At 38.4% G+C, this 20835-nt stretch overlaps 1 protein-coding gene across 4 annotated transcripts; it reads left to right on the forward strand.

Moving 5' to 3' along the window:
• The first annotated feature begins 1016 nt into the window (after window positions 1-1016).
• Window positions 1017-19739, forward strand: LOC132875822 (interaptin-like). 4 transcript variants are annotated; one of them, XM_060912920.1, is made up of 10 exons: window positions 1017-1080; window positions 1244-1287; window positions 3425-3438; window positions 5424-5466; window positions 6495-6695; window positions 6779-6972; window positions 7430-7481; window positions 7637-8829; window positions 13103-13139; window positions 19523-19739. In XM_060912920.1, exons 2-10 carry the CDS (start codon window positions 1269-1271, stop codon window positions 19591-19593), a joined length of 1824 nt encoding a protein of 607 aa, XP_060768903.1. In that variant the 5' UTR covers window positions 1017-1080; window positions 1244-1268; the 3' UTR covers window positions 19594-19739. The 4 variants fall into 4 exon arrangements, with proteins under 4 accessions (XP_060768903.1, XP_060768902.1, XP_060768900.1 ...); XM_060912919.1 differs by lacking the exon at window positions 19523-19739 and adding an exon at window positions 13223-14507; XM_060912917.1 differs by lacking the exon at window positions 19523-19739 and having other exon boundaries at window positions 13103-14507.
• Window positions 19740-20835: the final 1096 nt, after the last annotated feature.

The following is a 20835-nucleotide window of genomic DNA, read 5'->3' on the forward strand; positions in this document are numbered from 1 at the left end:
CAACTGAAAAAACTACAGCCAATGAAGGAAGGGGAAAAAAGAAGAGAAAAACAGAAGTTCTTTGGGTTCTTAAGTGAGGCTTGGCTCCAAAAAACATCTTTATTCCACCTGATCAGATTTTTTTTATCACATCAATAGCAATGTAAAACAGTGATGAATTATTTGTATTTTTCTTCTCTACATATAGTACACAAGTACAGTGTAAATGAGTCCACCCCCTTTGAAAAGTAAAATTTTAAACAATATCTCAATGAACACAAACAACAGAGAATGAATTTGCTTGTGCAGTCTGAGACATTTTGTATTTTGATAGTGGACATGCTGGAGATGATTTGTAAAGGTTAACCATGGAAAACACATTACAGCAAAGACGGTGAATAAAATGACGTTCCATGACAGCTGCAGTTTCTTGTGGTTTTCTTTCTACTATTTCAGTTGAATTGAACTAAAACAATGGACAAATTAATGGCAGGACCACAACACATATTACGTATAGAGGCCTATTATAGATCTTGCTTCGATATCCCTCTGTTCTCCCTCCCAGAATGTTAAAAACAAAATTTTCTTTTTTTTGTGCCCTTATCATCATCAGCCTATGCAGGATATGGAAAGTGCACACTTCAGTGTAGTGTACAGTAATAACAGCACTGTGATTGGTCTATATGCTTAATATTTACAGCATATCACTTTTGATAAGTATTTTCAACATTGAAAATACTTTTCGATGTTGAAAGAAGTTTGAAATAGGCCACCAAATAATTCATAAATTTTTCATAGTTCTTAACTCCTGTCTAATCGTTGTGAGAGAAATGGAGATCTATTAATGATAACTTACATTATTTAGCTGAGTCTTGTCTAAAGCAAAAAAGTTTTTGAAATAGTAGATATAATGTATGCAGGCCCTTGAAAGTGAAAATCCTGTGCGACAGCAGGAAGGGGGAAGGGGGAGGGGCGTGGCTCAGAGAGGGGAGAGGCGGAGCTCAGAGAGAGGAGAGGCGGAGCTCTCTCTTAGCTCAAAAGATTGAGTCAGCCACTGAAATGAAAGCGAAAGTGGTTTAGGATTCATGAGACGCAGCAAAGGTAGGAAGACTAAATAATACACTAAAATATAATATGAAGTCATGTCTTAGATATTAAATATATAGAATGCGTTTCTCTATACTGTATGTGTATTTTTGTATCATGAGATGACTAGATTTTGTGTTTTCCTGCTCTCTCTCTCTCTCTCTCTCTCTCTCTCTAGGCTGAACCAAACACAAAAGATCAAAATGGCAACTGGAATCCCATGTACGTTGAATATACTACCTTAATATAGATTAAAATATATTGGTGGCTAATTTAAAAAAATGAAATTAAGTCATTAAAACTGAATATGACATTTGCAGTGAGAGGGTTTTATCAGCTGTTAGCCAGGCAATCGAAGATGATCTTCTAGAGAATGTGTTTATATGTGCGAAATTCACTGAATCAGTGCACTACAAAACAAAATTTTTTGTCCAGTGTATTTATTGTCTTGATCTGTATAAAAATTTCTTATCAAGGTAAAAGACTAACTTTTATTGACTAAATATAAGAAACAGCCACATAACTCAACTGGACATATTTTTTTTATTTTCATCTAAAGCATCTCATAATATAAGCAAGACTAAATAAATAGCACACTATGTGATAGTTTGGGAGTAAGTTGTGCATAATCAGAACTGTGTGAACATGTCAGATCATTTACAGCGCCATCACCTGATGCAAATGTGAAGTACTAAGTGCTAGTACTAGAAAAGTGTAAGAATTACAGAATGGTGCTTCCACATTGCTTTTGGTTTTATATGTTGGTGTACATTTTTTGGTGAAAACCTGCAAAATTAATGTGTCGATTGCTGTACTGATCTCTGTTCTCAACATAGGAAGATACACCAATCAGACATAACATTAAAACCACTGACAGGTGAAGTGGATAATTTTGATTATCTCATGATAGACTGTAAAACCCGATAAGGTCACTGAGCTCAAAAATTTTATTGAAACCGATTACGTAAAAATTTTTGAGGTAAGTAACTTAAATTTTTTAAGGTAAGATTTCTTAAAAATTACAAGTAAGTGTAACTATAGTGTAATTTTTAAGAAATCTTACCTTAAAAAATTTAAGTTACTTACGTACCTCAAAAATTTTTAGGTAATTGGTTTCAATAAAATTTTTGAGCTCAGTGACCTTATCGGGTTTTACAGTGTACTGGTCTATCATGGGGTGGGTTAATTCTCAAAGTTGATGTGTTTAGAGGAAAAATAGGCAAGCGTGAGGATCCAAGTGACTTTGACAAGGGCCAAATTGTGATGACAAGATGATTGTGTCTGAGCATCTCCAAAACAGCAGGTCTTGTAGGGTGTTCCCAGTATGCAGTGGTTAGTGCCTACCAAAAGTGGTCCAAGGAAGAACAACCAGTGAACTGGGAACAGAGTCATGGGCGCTCAAGGCTCATTGACAGCCAACCCATCTGGTCTGATCCCATAGAGGAGTTACTGTAGCACAAATTGCTAAAAAAAAAAGTTAATTCTGGCTATGATAGAAAGGTGTCAGAACACATAATGCATTGTAGAATGCTGTGTATGGGGCCACATAGTAGCAGATTGGTCAGAGTGCCCAAGCTGACCTCTGTCCTCTGTCAAAAACACTTACAATGGACATGTGAGTATCTGAATTGGACCATGGAGCAAGGGGCGAAGGTGGCCTGGTTTACTGAATCACGTTTTATTTTGCATCCTGTGGACTGATGTGTGTATGTATGTTGCTTACCTGGGGAAGAGATGGCAGCAGGATGCACTATGGGGAGAAGACAAGCCAGTGGAGGCAGTGTGATGCTCTGGACAATGTTCTGCTGGGAAACCTTGAGTCCTGGCATTCATGTGGATATTACTTTGACACCTACCACCTACCTAAACACTGTTGCAGAGCAAGTTCACCCTGCATGGCAACAGTAGTCCCTTATGGCAGTGGCCTCTTTCAGCAGGATAATGCGCCCTGCCACACTGCAACAACTGACAAACAGTTCAAGGTGTTGATTTGGCCTCCAAATTCCCCAGATTTAAATTCGATTGAACATTTCTGGGATGTGCTGGACAAACAAGTCTAATGCACAGAGACCCCAACCTGGAACTTATAGGTGTTAAAAGTTCTGCTGCTGTCTTGGTGCCAAATACCACAGCACACCTTCAGATGTCTTGTGGAGTCCAAGCCATGATAGGTCAGCACTGTTTTGATGGCACAAGGGGTTCGTACACAATATTAGGCAGGTGGTTTTAATGTTTTGGCTGGTTGGTGTATATGCCATACCACTCATCATCACAACAAAGTGAAATTAATTTTCCAAGTAATAACAGTGTGTTCAGTGTATTCACCATGACTGATATATTAATATTCCCACCATTACAGGGCTACTCTCATGGGTAAGTATATAACTGTACTTTCTTATCTCTGTAATGGTAATGGCTGAAAAAAATATTCTTATCACATGTTTTAATAGAGACATTTTCAACAAATGCTCTGTTTCAATTAATAAATGCACAGAACAAATGTCATGCTGAAAGTTACCATAACAAGTAAACGACTCAACAAACACAACATCTATAAGGTGCACGTCTGCATTTGTTATTACATTTTTGTGCTGAAATTGCTGATCAGTATTCAGACCTCAGAACTCTAACTACACGCTTAAGAAGACTATTTTAAGTATTTTGAAGTGTGGGGCTAATATTAATTGCAGTGCCACTGTCTGATAGTTTAATGAAACCGCAATATGTCCTGCAAATTTATGTTTTGACACTCAAATATTTCTCGAATGTCATTTGAGGGCAATGTTAAGTATATCATTTTGACAACAGTATTGTTCATTTAATATTTATGAAAAGGTACAACAGAGGACATTGGATGAGACAGCATCTTAGAGACATTGCTTATCTTGAAAATTAATGTTTTAATGGGTAATATTATGAATTAAAATTAAAATGAGCTGTAAGTATAACGCATGAGTGCTCAGTCAGCTTACCATTAAACCAGTGGCATAATCTCTTTATGGAAGATCACACTGATTATTGAACCAAAAATTGATATTTTATTAATTTTAGCAATTCAAAACAACAAATTAAAAGCATGATAAATTATAATACACCCTATGTGCACACTGATTTCATGACCTTGATTTCCTGTCTTGTGGCTTCATTAACTTGTGCACAACTCTCAGGACATGAAAAGCTGCTGAGAATAAGATGTGCTGGATCAAGTGCTATTTTAAAAGCAGCTAGAATAGTAAGGATAGAAGTCATTTTGTTTAACTCAGCCACATTTGCAGTGATAAATGTAATAATCACAACCAGGACTGTTTATGTAGCACTACAATCACAGTCCACTTTATTAGGAATACCTGTACAACTGCACATTCTTGTAGTTATCTAATCAGCCAATCATGTGGCAGCAGCACAATGCTGTTTCTAAAATCATACAGGTTCCGGCAAAGAGCTTCAGTTAATATTCATATCAAACATCAGAATGAAGAAAAAGTGTGATCTGTGTGACTTTGATCGTAGCATGGTTGTTGATACCAGATGGGCTGGTTTAAGTATTTCAGAAACTGCTGATCATCTAAGAATTTCACTCATAACAGTCTCTAGTGTTTAAACAGAATGGTGCAAAAAACATTGAGTGAGTGACAATTGGAGTCGGTGGAAATGGCTTGTTGGAAGAGAGGTCAGAGGAAAATGGCCAGATTGGTTTGAGCCGCCAGGAAGGATATCGTAACTCCAATAATCACTCTTTACAACCATGGTGAGCAGAAAACCATCTCAGCATGCATGAGACCACATTGGGTCCCACTCCTGTCAGCCAAAAACAAGAATCCGAGGCTATCATGGGCACAGGCTCAGCCAAACTGGACAGTTGAAGATTAGGAGGGTAAAAAAAAATCACCTGGTCATTTTCCAGTTTCAGTGTGTTTCTACTGTGTTCAGCCTCAGATTCTTGTTCTTGGCTGACAGATGTGAACCCTGATGTGGTCTTCTACTGTCATAGCTCATCCACCTCAAGGTTCAATGTGTTGAGTGTTCTGAGATACTTTTCTGCTCACCATGGTTGTACAGAGTGCTTATTTGAGTTACTATAGACTTCCTGTCTGCTCAGAGCATTCAGGTTATTCTCATCTGATCTCTCGCATGCAACAAAGTGTTTCAGCCTGCAGACCCTCTGCACACCAGATGGTTTTTTTTGTTTTACCAACTGCCAATCATTTTGTGTTCATGTTGAATTTTCTTTGTCCTTCTTTGCCCTGCCTTTGTCTAGTAATCATTTCTTTTCCTGTCTTTTGTTTGTTTGTCAGTTGTTTATAAAGGCTGTCTGCACTTGTATCTGACTGGGTTTATGACCATATTTTTTATTTCAGGCAGGAAAGAATTCTCCGTCTGCAAAAATAGGAGAAGATCGTAGTGAGTATAAGATGCGAAAGTAATATAAACTAAATGTAAAAATGGTCCTTTCTTTCAAGAAAATTTTCCTCCCTCTCCTTTCTGTTTGGCCAGAATCTTGTCTCCATCCTGTACAAGGTTCTCACCAGACAAAGAACATGAGAGAAATCTTCTGAAGAAGAAGCCGTTATTTGTCATGTATACTTTATAGCACAGTAAAATTATTTTCTTTGCATGTCCCAGTTTGTTAGGAAGTTGGGGTCAGTGCAGGGTCAGCCATGATATGGAGCCTTTGGAGCAGAGAGGGTTAAGGGCTTTGCTAAAGAGCCCAACAGTGGCAGCTTGGCAGTGCTGGGGCCTTGTGATCAGTAGCCCAGAGCTTTAACTATTGAGTCACTACTGCTGAACTCATGTCTGTTTAGATGCTCAACTAGATTAGCCTGAGATTAATGTGAATAAATGAGGACAACTTGCATTCTACTTTACAGCTCTGCCCTTTTCTCTCTCTGTTAGCAACACATGTATCTTTAGCTATATTGCTATGAATTTTGATATAATTCAGTCCTATTTGTAAACCTGTTGGCTGAGCCTTGGTCGGCTGGCATAGCTATTTAATACAGTTGATTCTTTGGCTTTTCTACAGAAAGTAAACCTAAATAAATGTATCACGCTTCCATAGACATTTTGCTCTATCTCTGGCTGTTTGCATTTTAAACAGAGACATTGTGGTTTCCTCAAAGGTTTGCCCTGATTCTGTCAATTGTAATAATGATTAATCATTTAAAAAAATAATATTAGTGAAATATGACATGGGACATTTGTGCTGGAGGTGGAATACTGTGACTGTTTTATCACCAATGGCTTAGGCATGAATGAAACGAAATTTCGTTATTAAGAATCATGTACCAGTGTGCATTATTAAAGTGTAGACATTCATAAAAACTGTCGTTGGTTTAGAAATAAATTACCTACTTCAATGTATAACAGCTGTGAATTGTTAAAAATATCATTTCTCTTTAAGTAATCAATAATAAACTGTTTGTTCACAGAAACCTATAAGTATTTGGTTTATAGAACTAGAAAGACACTGAATGCCCACAAGGATATCCTCGATCATCTTCATAAACAAATACGACTGCAGGAGGTGTCTACAGAGGATGAGTGTGACTTCATTCTGGTTTTCTGCCCTGTTGTGTCACAAGCTGGAACTGAAATTGAAGCAGCAGTGAAAATGCTGCACAATAATTCAAGTATTCACAAAATCTTAAAAACAATGTATTATATCTGGTGAATTATCACATATAGTGAGTAAATGTTTGGTATGTTTTTACAGATATCAAACCTGCTGTCCTGGTGGTGATCCATTACACGTTTGATCCAGAGTGTGTTGTACCAGACAGCAGCAGAGCTGTAAACAGAAAGAATACGATTGTAGCTGACTGTCTGTTCTATGAAGATATTGGATTACTGCAGTGTCCCAAGAATCGTGAATCACTGTCCAAAATCATAACTGCTATTAAATCTCAGGTACTAATTTTATTTATTTCAGAAAATATTATGTATTATGCTCAGTAAAGTCAGTCATGATTCAAGGTTAAGGTGTGACCAAAAAAAAAAGGCATGTATGACATCTGTTATTTTATCTGCCTATAGGATGTACAAGCACTTGCAGGTATCGATATTTGTGAATTGATGTGTAATCAGCACAGAACAACTGTGTAGAGGAATAAACCTACATTTCTGGATTTATTATATCATGTAGACTACAACTACTCCTACTACTACTACTTCTATGACTACTACTACTACATGCACAAAGAGCACTGTTATCTTTACTACAGTAATTCATCAGCACAGTTGATTTTAGAGTGTGTGAAATGCACATGACACTGTTTTATGCAGCAGCTTGAGGTCCAGCAAACAAGTAACATTTACCCCAGGCCTGTTTAGGCCTGCACATTAAAGTCTTTCACTATTTTAACAGGTGAAAGGACGATGTACAAAACTGAACAAGCAAGAAGAAGGTGTAACATCAGGTGAGTGTGACAGATTTTGTTTCTTATAGCTAAGTTGACTGAGCTAGTAATGTAAAAAAAATCAATCAATCAATCAATCAATCAATCAATCAATCAATCAATCAATCAATCAATCTGTTTGTGTATATGTGTATGTTTTGCATACATTTTCTCAGCTACAGAACTGAGAAACAGAGATAAAACCAACAAGGAAAAAGACAGACTTCCTGAAGAAACAAGAGAAAGAGAAAGAACTCAACACAACAGAGATCAACAGCCGAACCTGAAATACGAACACTTACAGGAGGCACAAACAAAACTGGAGAAACTGGAGAAAATGTGTGAGGCGTGGCAGAACAAAATATCTAAGGGAAAGGAAGAGCTGGAAGATTTAAAAAAATGTGTCGAGAATAATGAGAAGATTCTTTCTGAGAAAGATACAGAGTTAGTGAAAAAAAATGAAAACCTTCAAAATGCCACTCATGAGATAGAGAGGAAAAACTCACAACTGAAAACACTGGGACAAGAGCTGCAGAACAAGGAGAATGAAGTACAGAATATGAAGACTGCACTGAAACTAGAGAAAAATGAGTTAGAAGGAAAAAAGCAACAGATTCAGGACAAAGATAAAATTCTGCATGAAAATACACAAGCACTGGAAGAGAAGGACACACAGCTCAAACAGATAAAAACTGAATTGGAGGAAATGAGAAAGAAATTAAAAGAGAATCAGAGACACATGGAGGAGAAAAACACAAAACTAGAAGAGAAGGACACACAGCTCAGACAGGTAAAAATTGAATTGGAGGAAACAAGTAAGAAGTTAGAAGAGAGTCAGCAGCACGTGGAGGAGAAAAACACACAGCTGGAGAATATGAACAAACTGCTGAGTGAGAAAGAAACCCAGCTGAAGAAGACAGATAAAGAGTTGGAAACCAGTAAAAATAAACTGGAGACACTGGGAGAGGAGCTGCAGGACAAGAAGAGACAACTACAGGAGCAGATGATCATAGTGGAGCAACAGAAAACTGAGTTAACAGAAAAAACCAAACAGCTTGAAGAGAAAGAGAGACTTCTAACTGAGAGAGAGACACAGCTAATGGAAAGAGACAAATGGCTTCAGGAGAAAGACAAGACACTGGAAGAGAAGGACACACTGCTCAGGGAGGTTAAAGAAGAATTGGGAAAAGCAAATAGGATGTCAGAAGGAAATCAGACACAGATGAAAGACAGAGACAAAAAACTGGAGAACATGGGGAAAGAGCCAGAAACCAGTAAACAAAACCTGATGGAAAAAGAGAAGCAGATTCAGGAGAAAGACAGACCTCTGGCTGAGACACTGGAACAGAAGGGCGCTCAGTGCAAACAGGTAAAAGATAAATTGTGGGGTGAAAAAACAAAGAAGTTTGTGCCCATGATTGATTCCGATTGTTATCATTATGCATAATTATGTGTCTTTATAAGATTTCCTATAGTGAGTATGTGTAAAATCTGTCATTTTTAGGTTTGGTAAGAAATTTTGCTATTTTGTTCTGAAAGAAAGCTTTTCTATCTCCTCTGTATGTTTACTACAAATAATTCACTATCAGAAGTGCATGGTGGCCCACCACTAAAGGATTCATTAGTGGCAGCAGGATAGACAAGAAAAGTACAGATGACACAAATAAAGTATAATAAGCCTGACACAAGTGTTTATGTGGCAGGTCTTAAACTAAGAGAGAAATTCACAAAATTAACATTTTTGCATATCCATATGAGAAAGCAAGTTCTGCCCAATGTACGTTTATATATATATATATATATATATATATATATATATATATATATATATATATATATATATATATACAGTGGTGCTTGAAAGTTTGTGAACCCTTTAGAATTTTCTTTCTTTCTGCATAAATATGACCTAAAACATCATCAGATTTTCACACAAGTCCTAAAAGTAGATAAAGAGAACCCAGTTAAACAAATGAGACACAAATATTATACTTGGTCATTTATTTATTGAGGAAAATGATCCAAAATTACATATCTGTGAGTGGCAAAAGTATGTGAACCTCTAGGATTAGCAGTTAATTTGAAGGTGAAATTAGAGTCAGGTGTTTTCAATCAATGGGATGACAATCAGGTGTGAGTGGGCACCCTGTTTTATTTAAAGAACAGGGATCTATCAAAGTCTGATCTTCACAACATATGTTTGTGGAAGTGTATCATGGCACGAACAAAGGAGATTTCTGAGGACCTCAGAAAAAGTGTTGTTGATGCTCATCAGGCTGGAAAAGGTTACAAAACCATCTCTAAGGAGTTTGGACTCCACCAATCCACAGTCAGGCAGATTGTGTACAAATGGAGGAAATTCAAGACCATTGTTACCCTCCCCAGGAGTGGTCAAGCGACAAAGATCACTCCAAGAGCAAGGCGTGTAATAGTTGGCAAGGTCACAAAGGACCCCAGGGTAACTTCTAAGCAACTGAAGGCCTCTCTCACATTGGCTAATGTTAATGTTCATGAGTCCACCATCAGGAGAACACTGAACAACAATGGTGTGCATGGCAGGGTTGCAAGGAGAAAGCCACTGCTCTCCAAAAAGAACATTGCTGCTCATCTGCAGTTTGCTAAAGATCATGTGGACAAGCCAGAAGACTATTGGAAAAATGTTTTGTGGATGGATGAGACCAAAATAGAACTTTTTGGTTTAAATGAGAAGCGTCATGTTTGGAGAAAGGAAAACACTGCATTCCAGCATAAGAACCTTATCCCATCTGCGAAACATGGTGGTGGTAGTATCATGGTTTGGGCCTGTTTTGCTGCATCTGGGCCAGGACAGCTTGCCATCATTGATGGAACAATGAATTCTGAATTATACCAGCGAATTCTAAAGGAAAGTGTCAGGACATCTGTCCATGAACTGAATCTCAAGAGAAGGTGGGTCATGCAGCAAGACAACGACCCTAAGCACACAAGTCGTTCTACCAAAGAATGGTTAAAGAAGAATAAAGTGAATGTTTTGGAATGGCCAAGTCAAAGTCCTGACCTTAATCCAATCGAAATGTTGTGGAAGGACCTGAAGCGAGCAGTTCATGTGAGGAAACCCACCAACATCCCAGAGTTCAAGCTGTTCTGTATGGAGGAATGGGCTAAAATTCCTCCAAGCCGGTGTGCAGGACTGATCAACAGTTATCGCAAACGTTTAGTTGCAGTTATTGCTGCACAAGGGGGTCACACCAGATACTGAAAGCAAAGGTTCACATACTTTTGCCACTCACAGATATGTAATATTGAATCATTTTCCTCAATAAATAAATGACCAAGTATAATATTTGTGTCTCATTTGTTTAACTGGGTTCTCTTTATCTACTTTTAGGACTTGTGTGAAAATCTGATGATATTTTAGGTCACATTTATGCAGAAATATAGAAAATTCTAAAGGGTTCACAAACTTTCAAGCACCACTGTGTATATATATATATATATATATATATATATATATATATATATATATATATATATATGCATAAGTCTTAGGCACCTTATTTTTTTCTATTTTATGATTTCTACATTATCGAGTCATTTTAGAGTTCCAAATGTTCATTTTTTGGGAAATAATTAAATGTTACAGACAAAGAATGTTTGTATCCGAGCAGCATATTATATAAGAGAGCACTTTTCATATGAAAAAAGAAAACAGAATGAAGGCTACTGGGTTTTGGTGCAAAATTAAGAAGTAAGTGTGACAGTCAGAGTGTCCAAGAACTGTGGCTGGTTCTGCAAGATGCTCAGTAAAACGTACAGCTCATTTCCTTATAAAACTGCACTCATTGTACCTGAGACTACAACCCCGATTCCAAAAAAGTTGGGACAAAGTACAAATTGTAAATAAAAATGGAATGCAGTAATTTACAAATCTCAAAAACTGATATTGTATTCACAATAGAACATAGACAACATATTAAATGTCGAAAGTGAGACATTTTGAAATTTCATGCCAAATACTGGCTCATGTGAAATTTCATGACAGCAACACATCTCAAAAAAGTTGGGACAGAGGCAAGAAGAGGCTGGAAAAGTTAAAGATACAAAAAAGGAACAGCTGGAGGACCAAATTGCAACTCATTAGGTCAATTGGCAATAGGTCATTAACATGACTGGGTATAAAAAGAGCATCTTGGAGGGGCAGAGGCTCTCAGAAGTAAAGATGGAAAGAGGATCACCAATCCCCCTAATTCTGTGCCGACAAATAGTGGAGCAATATCAGAAAGGAGTAAAATTGCAAAGAGTTTGAACATATCATCATCTACAGTGCATATCATCATCAAAAGATTCAGAGAATCTGGAAGAATCTCTGTGCATAAGGGTCAAGGCCGGAAAACCATACTGGGTGCCCGTGATCTTCGGGCCCTTAGACAGCACTGCATCACATACAGGCATGCTTCTGTATTGGAAATCATAAAATGGGCTCAGGAATATTTCCAGAGAACATTATCTGTGAACCCAATTCACCGTGCCATCTGCCGTTGCCAGCTAAAACTCTATAGTTCAATGAAGAAGCCGTATCTAAACATGATCCAGAAGCGCAGACGTCTTCTCTGGGCCAAGGCTCATTTAAAATGGACTGTGGCAAAGTGGAAAACTGTTCTCTGGTCAGACGAATTAAAATTTGAAGTTCTTTATGGAAATCAGGGACGCCGTGTCATTCGGACTAAAGAGGAGAAGGATGACCCAAGTTGTTATCAGCGCTCAGTTCAGAAGCCTGCATCTCTGATGGTATGGGGTTGCATTAGTGCGTGTGGCATGGGCAGCTTACACATCTGGAAAGACACCGTCAATGCTGAAAGGTATATCCAGGTTCTAGAGCAACATATGCTCCCATCCAGACGACGTCTCTTTCAGGGAAGACCTTGCATTTCCCAACATGACAATGCCAAACCACATACTGCATCAATTACAGCATCATGGCTGCATAGAAGAAGGGTCCGGGTACTGAACTGGCCAGCCTGCAGTCCAAATCTTTCACCCATAGAAAACATTTGGCGCATCATAAAACGGAAGATACGACAAAAAAGACCTAAGACAGTTGAGCAACTAGAATCCTACATTAGACAAGAATGGGTTAACATTCCTATTCCTAAACTTGAGCAACTTGTCTCCTCAGTCCCCAGACGTTTACAGACTGTTGTAAAGAGAAAAGGGGATGTCTCACAGTGGTAAACATGGCCTTGTCCCAACTTTTTTGAGATGTGTTGTTGTCATGAAATTTAAAATCACCTAATTTTTCTCTTTAAATGATACATTTTCTCAGTTTACACATTTGATATGTCATCTATGTTCTATTCTGAATAAAATATGGAATTTTCAAACTTCCACATCATTGCATCCCATTTTTATTTACAATTTGTACTTTGTCCGAACTTTTTTGGAATCGGGGTTGTATTTTTTTTTAAAAGCAAAAGGTTGTCTCACACCAAATATTGACTTTGTTTCATTTATTATGGTTTACTGCTGTTTAAAGTATTTTTTTAAATGTTGAAACCTTTCCTTTCATTATTTTTAAGCCGTTTTTAGTCTACTGCATTTCTTTATATATACCTAAGACTTTTTCACAGGACTGTATATAATTATATTGTCTGCTATTTTCACAGGAGGAAGAAGAAGAAGAAGAAGAAGAAGCAACCATAGGTGAGTGTGAAAGATTAACTCAATCAATCAGTCAATATATTTGTCTGTCTATCAACGTGAGTCATATAAATTTATATTTATAGGGCCTGGAGAATTACCTGGGACAAAATGTCATCTCAAATTAGAGAATAAATCACCTGAAAATAAAAACTAAGAGATTAAAATTCAAACAGAGAATCAAAATACAAAAGTGAACAATGAGAATCTCACCCAAGAGGAAGCCACTGTATCCAAAGACAGAAATATAGAATTCGAGAAAACAGCTGAAGAGCCACAGGAGAGAGAAAATGCTGTACAACTGCATCAGCAACAGGAACCGAATGATACACAGATACAAGTGGAGGGTGTGGAGAAAAATGTGGAGAAGCATAAAGAATTAAATGAGAAAAATGAGCATCAGAAGGTTCAAGACACACAGCCGAAAGAGAAAGAAACAGTTCGAAATGAACAAGTAGAGACGAATAAAAAGAGTCGTTCTGAGGCAGGTGCAGTGTTAATGGGAAATAAAGAAATTAATGTTACTGAAAAACAACAAGCACTTGAAGAGCCTGAAGTGAAAGAGGCTAATTTGGCTGAGACTCAGACAGAACAAGAGGAAAGTGACACACAGCTTAACAAGAAAGACAGACCTCAGGTGGTCAATACACAAAAACTTCACATGAAGAATGAAGCAGATGAAAAGCAGGACCCGCTGCCGAGTGAGGGAGAAGATGACCCTCTTGATGCAGAAACGCCCTCTGGTGAGATCGCCACCGAACTCAAAAGGGATGAATCTTATTTCGATTAATCTAACAACAAAGCAAAATAACACATAACTATAAAATGTGTACCACCTTCAAAAGCACTAATACTGCTACAAACACACCTAATATCATACACCTGTCTTATAGTAGAAAACAATCAATGAAAAACCCTCTGTTGTGTGCAGGGGCGCCGCTAGAAATCTTGGGCCCTATGAAAGATTACAATTTAGGGCCCCCCCAGTAAAATTTTCAAGCTCAAGCAACTGAATTTGTAGTCTGTTTTTGGCTGGCACTTCTACTTTACTATGCATGTGATCAGCTACCTAGCAAGTTTAGGTGATACAATTATTTGGTATATAAACATTTTAAATGCAGAACTGTCAGAATTAGACTGAATAGACTGTTGCCTTAAAATGAAAATTCCATTTTATATATATATATATGGCGGCACGGTGGTGTAGTGGTTAGCGCTGTCGCCTCACAGCAAGAAGGTCCTGGGTTCGAGCCCCGGGGCCGGCGAGGGCCTTTCTGTGTGGAGTTTGCATGTTCTCCCCATGTCCGCGTGGGTTTCCTCCGGGTGCTCCGGTTTCCCCCACAGTCCAAAGACATGCAGGTTAGGTTAACTGGTGACTCTAAATTGACCGTAGGTGTGAATGTGAGTGTGAATGGTTGTCTGTGTCTATGTGTCAGCCCTGTGATGACCTGGCGACTTGTCCAGGGTGTACCCCGCCTTTCGCCCGTAGTCAGCTGGGATAGGCTCCAGCTTGCCTGCGACCCTGTAGAAGGATAAAGTGGCTAGAGATAATGAGATGATATATATATATATATATATATTTCCCCCCCTTTTATGAGCAACTATTATTAGGCCACTCAGTAGCCTATAGAGTTCATTCAATCCAAATGTTTGTGTTGAGAGAAATTGCATGCATCACTGTATCAGTATGGATTTATAACATTCTGTATGCACGTTATGGATACTCCAGAGCCCTCCAACAAACATCATCAATAATCAGGATTACAAAATGTATTCCTTTGTTTCCTCCAGTTATTGACTTATTGTATGTGATCAAATGTATGCCTTGATGAATAACTACACTAGTTTTTTGATACAATTACATAGTGCACTGCAAGAAATCCACTAAGTGTTTTTGGTTTCTTTTAGGCATTACACATTTATTAAAAAACACAGCAAATGTTCAAATATTCAAGTTAAATACTTAGCAACAGTATCAATAAATCCACACATGAACAATAGCAATGATATCTATGACCACAGCTAATGTGCAAAATATTAAAGTTAAATACTTAACAATATCGACAAATCCACACATGAACAATGGCAAAACATCTAGACTTAATTATACAATAAAGATACCTATGAAAAAAGGTGATTTTTTTTTACACACAGTGTGATATCCGGACTTCATAATTTATCACACCTGCTCCTGCTTAGCCAGGGTTCCCACAGTTTTTCAGGCTTCTTTTTTAATGACTTTTAATGACTTTTCAGGACCAATTTTCATTTTTTAAGGACCCAATGACCAAAACTGAATATCACTGGTGTGAAATTACCTATTGTAACAATCACTTGCTTGTTTTCCCACACTTCGTCTGCTTGTTTTCTTTATGACTCTTAACCTCCTAGGGCTTAGTGGTCACATGCGTGGACAGCACTTTTTAGAAATTCAGAACAAGAATCCACATATGTGGACATACTTTTTCTCTAAAAGTACATCTTATCAAAAGATGATGCTTAGTTTTTATTCTAATCAGGTTCTAATAAGCCCAAATAGCAAAGAGAAATAAAAAATGCATGTAAAAAACCAGCTTGGGCCTTAGGAGGTTAAAGGACTTTTCTTGACCAAATCTTGCAACAAGTGCAGCAATTCCTGATATGTCTGATATTTAAAACGATTTTAAGAAAACCTCAACGGTGGGTGAGGAAATGGTTAGTGGCTAAAAATAAAAAATATAAAGAACATTCCATTTAGAGTAAAATTTATTTCACAAGATTTTCATTTTGTTCAGGAACAATTGAAACTAAAAGTATTAAATTGCCCAGAACCCCCCCCCCCCCCCCCCCCCCCTTGCTATTCTTATGTTATGGAATAAATTTTCTAATGAGTCTGCATGTTTCTATACATGTTATAGACAGATTGAAAGTCGTATGTTTTGTTAATCCATGTTTCCATTAATACGCATCAATGGCGGGCGACCGAGCTGATACGAAGTAGTCACGTGACCCTATTCGGGACTGATCCCGAACAGCTCCACGTGGTTCCGGGCTATTCTCAAAAGCAGACACCAGGGGTCGCCACTATACACTTTGTTCAGCCCCTGACCGCTAGTGCAGTTCGCCTGTGAAACAGGGTCGTTTGCGCGAATCGGGGCAGCGGGAACAGCGTTTTCGGAAATTAAAAATGTGTTATTAGAAGGGAGACGAAAAAAACCCCTGATTTTTAAGGACTTTTAGTGACTTTAACAGATTTTCATCAATTTTATGGATAATTAAGTACTTAATTTTACAAATTCATTTTTTTAGGACTTTAAGGACCTGTACGAACACTGTTAGCAACTTCTAGAATGTACACCTCTGTTGCGCACATAGAAAAACTGACAGCTGATCTAAGCTGCGCTAACAGCTCTGTGCATACACGGAGCTACACATTTCACGTGTCCAGCTCCCAGAATCAGACTGTACCATTAGTAAAAAGGGTGGAGGGGTGAAATGACAATATCATAAATAATTCAAGAAAAATGTTATAGCAAATCATAACCATGTATAATTTGCATATTTTTACAGATGAAATGTAATATTTTATTTCAAAAACGTACACAAGGCAGTACTATTAAAATAATATTAATATCCCTCACAGGCCCCCCTGTCAGTGCCAGGCCCTTAGAATCATCCTAACTTTCTCCCCCTAGCGGTGCCCCGGTTGTGTGCATAATTTTCATGCATCATCAAACTAATCATCTATTTTAAACATTATCGTTGCCAGAATATCTAGTTTTCTGCAATTAAAAAAATCAGTTTCTACCCAAAGAACGAAAGGACAAGACTGAATAGTTTAACTGATGACAGTTTAGTAGTTTATTTGTTTGTTCATATAATAATACAACATGCATCTTCATTTCCCATGACATACAAGCATCAATTTCTTGAACTCATAGTGATCACAACAAAATATATTTTTTTTCAAAAACTTGCCCAAATATTCAATGCCACAAATGTCTTCTGCAAGACTGTGTAGTAATTTTTGGCTCCAATACATCATATTCCTTGTTTGATGGTCATTTTCACGTGAGTACTATTTGAGCCAGTAGTACTCATGTTCCAGTTAAAAGGACATGCATATTGGCCACCTTCAAAGAAAATAGAGGTGCGATAGGCTGCTGTGTAAAAGCACCCTGCTGTCTCATTGTTTTAGCATCTAAAGCTCCCTTTCCCCCTCCCCCACCCCTCGGGCACACCCTAACTCCCCATGGCTGGTGTCAGATGTAGTAACAGCCCATTTCAAGCAAAGTATTTGGAATATAGGTTTTGGATAGGTTGTGAAACACTTGGAAATGGTTAAAGATACCATATGAAAACTGCTGTGTAACACTTGTAAACCTTTGCTTATTTACTTCAACATGTATACACATTCTGCCAAGTTGTTGTTGAATCAGGAAATGTATATATTTTTTTCGGGGCCTCTCAAAACCCAGTTTCACTCTGCAAATCAAATAAAAAAATAATATAATAGGGGTTTATGATTTTTATGACTTTTTTGTTTTGCTGCTCTGAAATTGAATCTAAAATGAAGATAATAAAAGAGTTTAAGTGACTGAAATTGATGGCCCATGTGTATTCTTTAATTTAAGCCATGACTGATTATTATGCAATGTGCAGAACCATAGATACTCAAAGGTTGAAATGGAACAGTCGAAAATGACCCATCTGCGTGAAGGAAGTACAGTAGACTCAGGTGGATAAGAAAGACAGTGAGCAGAGACAGTGTTGGAGCAATATTTTAAAAAAACAACAACTTTCTTCTCATAATAATGATAAAAATTTTGAGTAGATTGATATGTGATTGAACTATGACTCTAATGAAATTCTTGTTCAATGTATAACCAATATTCTTGATCTTTAACGTGACACCATTACTTGAAGTCACTGGAAGTATTGATTGTCACTGGTGTCATACACTGATCAGCCATAAAATTAAAAACACTGACATGTGAAGTGAACTACATTGATTATGTTGTTAGAGTGGCACCTGTCAAGGGATGGGATATATTAGGCAACAAGAGAACAGTCAGTTCTTGAAGTTGATATGTTGGAAGCAGGAAAAATGGGCAAGCATAAGGATCTGAGTGACTTCGACAAGGGCCAAGTTGTGATGGCTAGATGACTGGGTCTGAGCACCTCCAAAATGGCACATCTTGTGGGGTGTTCCTAGTATGCAGTAGTTAGTACCTACCAAAAGTAGTCCAAGGATCCAAAGGACAACCGGTGAACCGGTGACAGGATCATGGGTGTCGAAGACTTATTGAGTTGCATGAGGCATGAAGGCTAGCCCATATGGTCAAATCCCACAGAAGAGCTACTGTAGCACCAACTGTTGAAAAAAAAAATAATGCTGGCTAAAACAGAAAGGTGTCCTTGAAATCAGTTCCTGGCCACACCACTGGTACACTCGAGCACTTCAGCTTCCAATGCTTCATCTTTTATACTAATACCATTATCCACACCAATGTGTTTGGCATCTCATAAATCATTAACTAGCTGAATTGAGTAATATCAGTGTTTTCATGAGTAGCTGGATGTGAAAAGTTAAATCTGTTAATCTGATAACCAGTATTGAATAATAAATAATATTCACTGAATAATGAATAATAATTATTTTACTGGTTGTCAAGACCAGAAAAAGAAACATAATAGACAGGGAAGAAAACAGCAACAAACACAAGAACACTGTCATTCCCTACATTTCTGGACTATCTGAGAAACTCAGGAGGATCTTCTACAAACACAACATTCCAGTACATTTCAGACCCAGTAACACTCTGAGGCAGAAACTGGTCCACCCCAAGGACAGAATACCCAGATACAAACAGGACAACATAGTGTATACAATTCAGTGCAATGAGGAATGCACAGACCTGTATATTGGGGAAACAAAACAACCACTTCACAGGCACATGGCTCAACACAGGAGAGCCAGTTTCTCAGGCCAGGACTCTGAAGTCTATCTTCATCTCAATAACAAAAGACATTCATTTCAGGACTGCAATGTACTCATTTTAGCCAGAGAAAACCAGTGGTTTGAAAGAAGAGTAAAAGAAGCCATCTTCGTCAACCTGGAACAACCATCACTGAACAGAGGAGATGGTCTGAGACACCACTTATCAGCCACCTACAATGCAGTCCTTGGCACGCTTCCCAGACAACTGAATACATGTTGCAAGTAAAATCTGTTCTCAGGTTAAACCTGTATTCAACCTAGATTGAACTGGTGAGCCACATTTTACCTAGGTTAAATATATAGACAGGATTCAATCAAGGTTAAATTTATAATTTTTGTATGTTTTGAGACAGTTAGCTTTTTGTTACAGTAGGTTAGTTTAATTTTAGTTTTTTTTTTTTTTTAGGGTATGGGGAAGTTTGCAATGTTAACCAGTGTAGTGGTAAACACTGTGGACTACAGCTCTATAGGGTGTGAGTTCAAATCCTGGTTGTGGCAGCGGGGGCGTGGTCAAGCGCCGGTCTGTGACAGGAGGGCGGAGTCAGGGAAGGTAAGTGGCAGAATCATGTCACCTGAGAGCAATTAACCTGTTTGTGTGTCTTCCCAGTGACTGCGCCCTATATCAGGAGGGCGAGCGAGAGCAGAGGGAGCTCAACCCTGAACCAGACGCCGGTTGTGTGTCTGTGCATATTATTGTTAGACTGAAAAGTGTGGCAATAAAGCCCATTTATAAAACCTGATCTCTGTCCTGCCGTCCTCTGTGCTCCACCCACACGTAGGGTCTCTTACACTGGTAAATACAATAAAGGCTATTTATTTCATTGTGGTTTGTAGAGAGGTAGTTGAGAAGGTATGACATCAAAGGAAGGAGTCCAGGTGATGAGAACCAGAGAGGGGAGGTTAGTGGGTAGAAAGAAGAGAGAGAAAGAGCATATGTGAGAGAAGACAACAATTTCCATGTTCTTATTTATTTTTAATTATTTCAACCCCACCCCAAAAAACCAAAACAAAAAACCAAAACAAAAACCCCACACCCTTATTTTTTAATGACACCCCATTAAAAAATCCCTTTTCAGACAGTTGAATCTCGGTTGAATACACATATTACCTAGGTAAAATGTGGTTCACCAATGCTACCTAGATTGAATACAGGTTTAACCTAAGACTGTATTTAACCTGCAACATACACACCAAAACTCAGCTGAGTTCAATGATTCACAGGATGACAGAGAGAACCAGTGACCCACAGATCACCCTAATGACACTATAGGCTGCTAATGACATTCACACCCGGCCCCCAGTGACCTACACCTACAGGATGACAGAGAGAACCAGTGACCCACAGATCACCCTAACGATGCTATAGGCTGCTAATACCATTCACACCCGGCCCCCAGTGACCTACACCTACAGGATAACTCAACGACTCCTTAGGGTTGCTTTTGATCCACGAGAGGATAAATACCTGGAACTCCCCACTAGCAGGGGTGGTCCTGGGGGCGGGCCAACTGGGCAGCCGCCCGGGGCGGCATCACGGGGGGTGGTGGCACGAGCGTGGGCGCGAAAAAAAAAAGGGTCCCCCCCGGGTGTGTGTGTGTGTGTGAACATTTTGGATGGGGAAGCCCAATAGACCCTTTTCACTGACGTCACCGAAAACCAGAAGTAAACAAACCCTGCGCCATATTGGAAGACCAACAAACTCATGATCAGGGGGAAATA

Source organism: Neoarius graeffei, chromosome 28 (genome assembly GCF_027579695.1).
Source record: "Neoarius graeffei isolate fNeoGra1 chromosome 28, fNeoGra1.pri, whole genome shotgun sequence".
Lineage (NCBI taxonomy): Eukaryota > Metazoa > Chordata > Actinopteri > Siluriformes > Ariidae > Neoarius > Neoarius graeffei.

Coding starts and splice junctions, on each gene's coding strand:
- LOC132875822 (XM_060912917.1), top strand. Junction 6,696..6,778: donor AATGCTGCACAATAATTCAA/GTATTCACAAAA, acceptor ATGTTTTTACAG/ATATCAAACCTGCTGTCCTG. Junction 7,482..7,636: donor AGAAGAAGGTGTAACATCAG/GTGAGTGTGACA, acceptor ACATTTTCTCAG/CTACAGAACTGAGAAACAGA.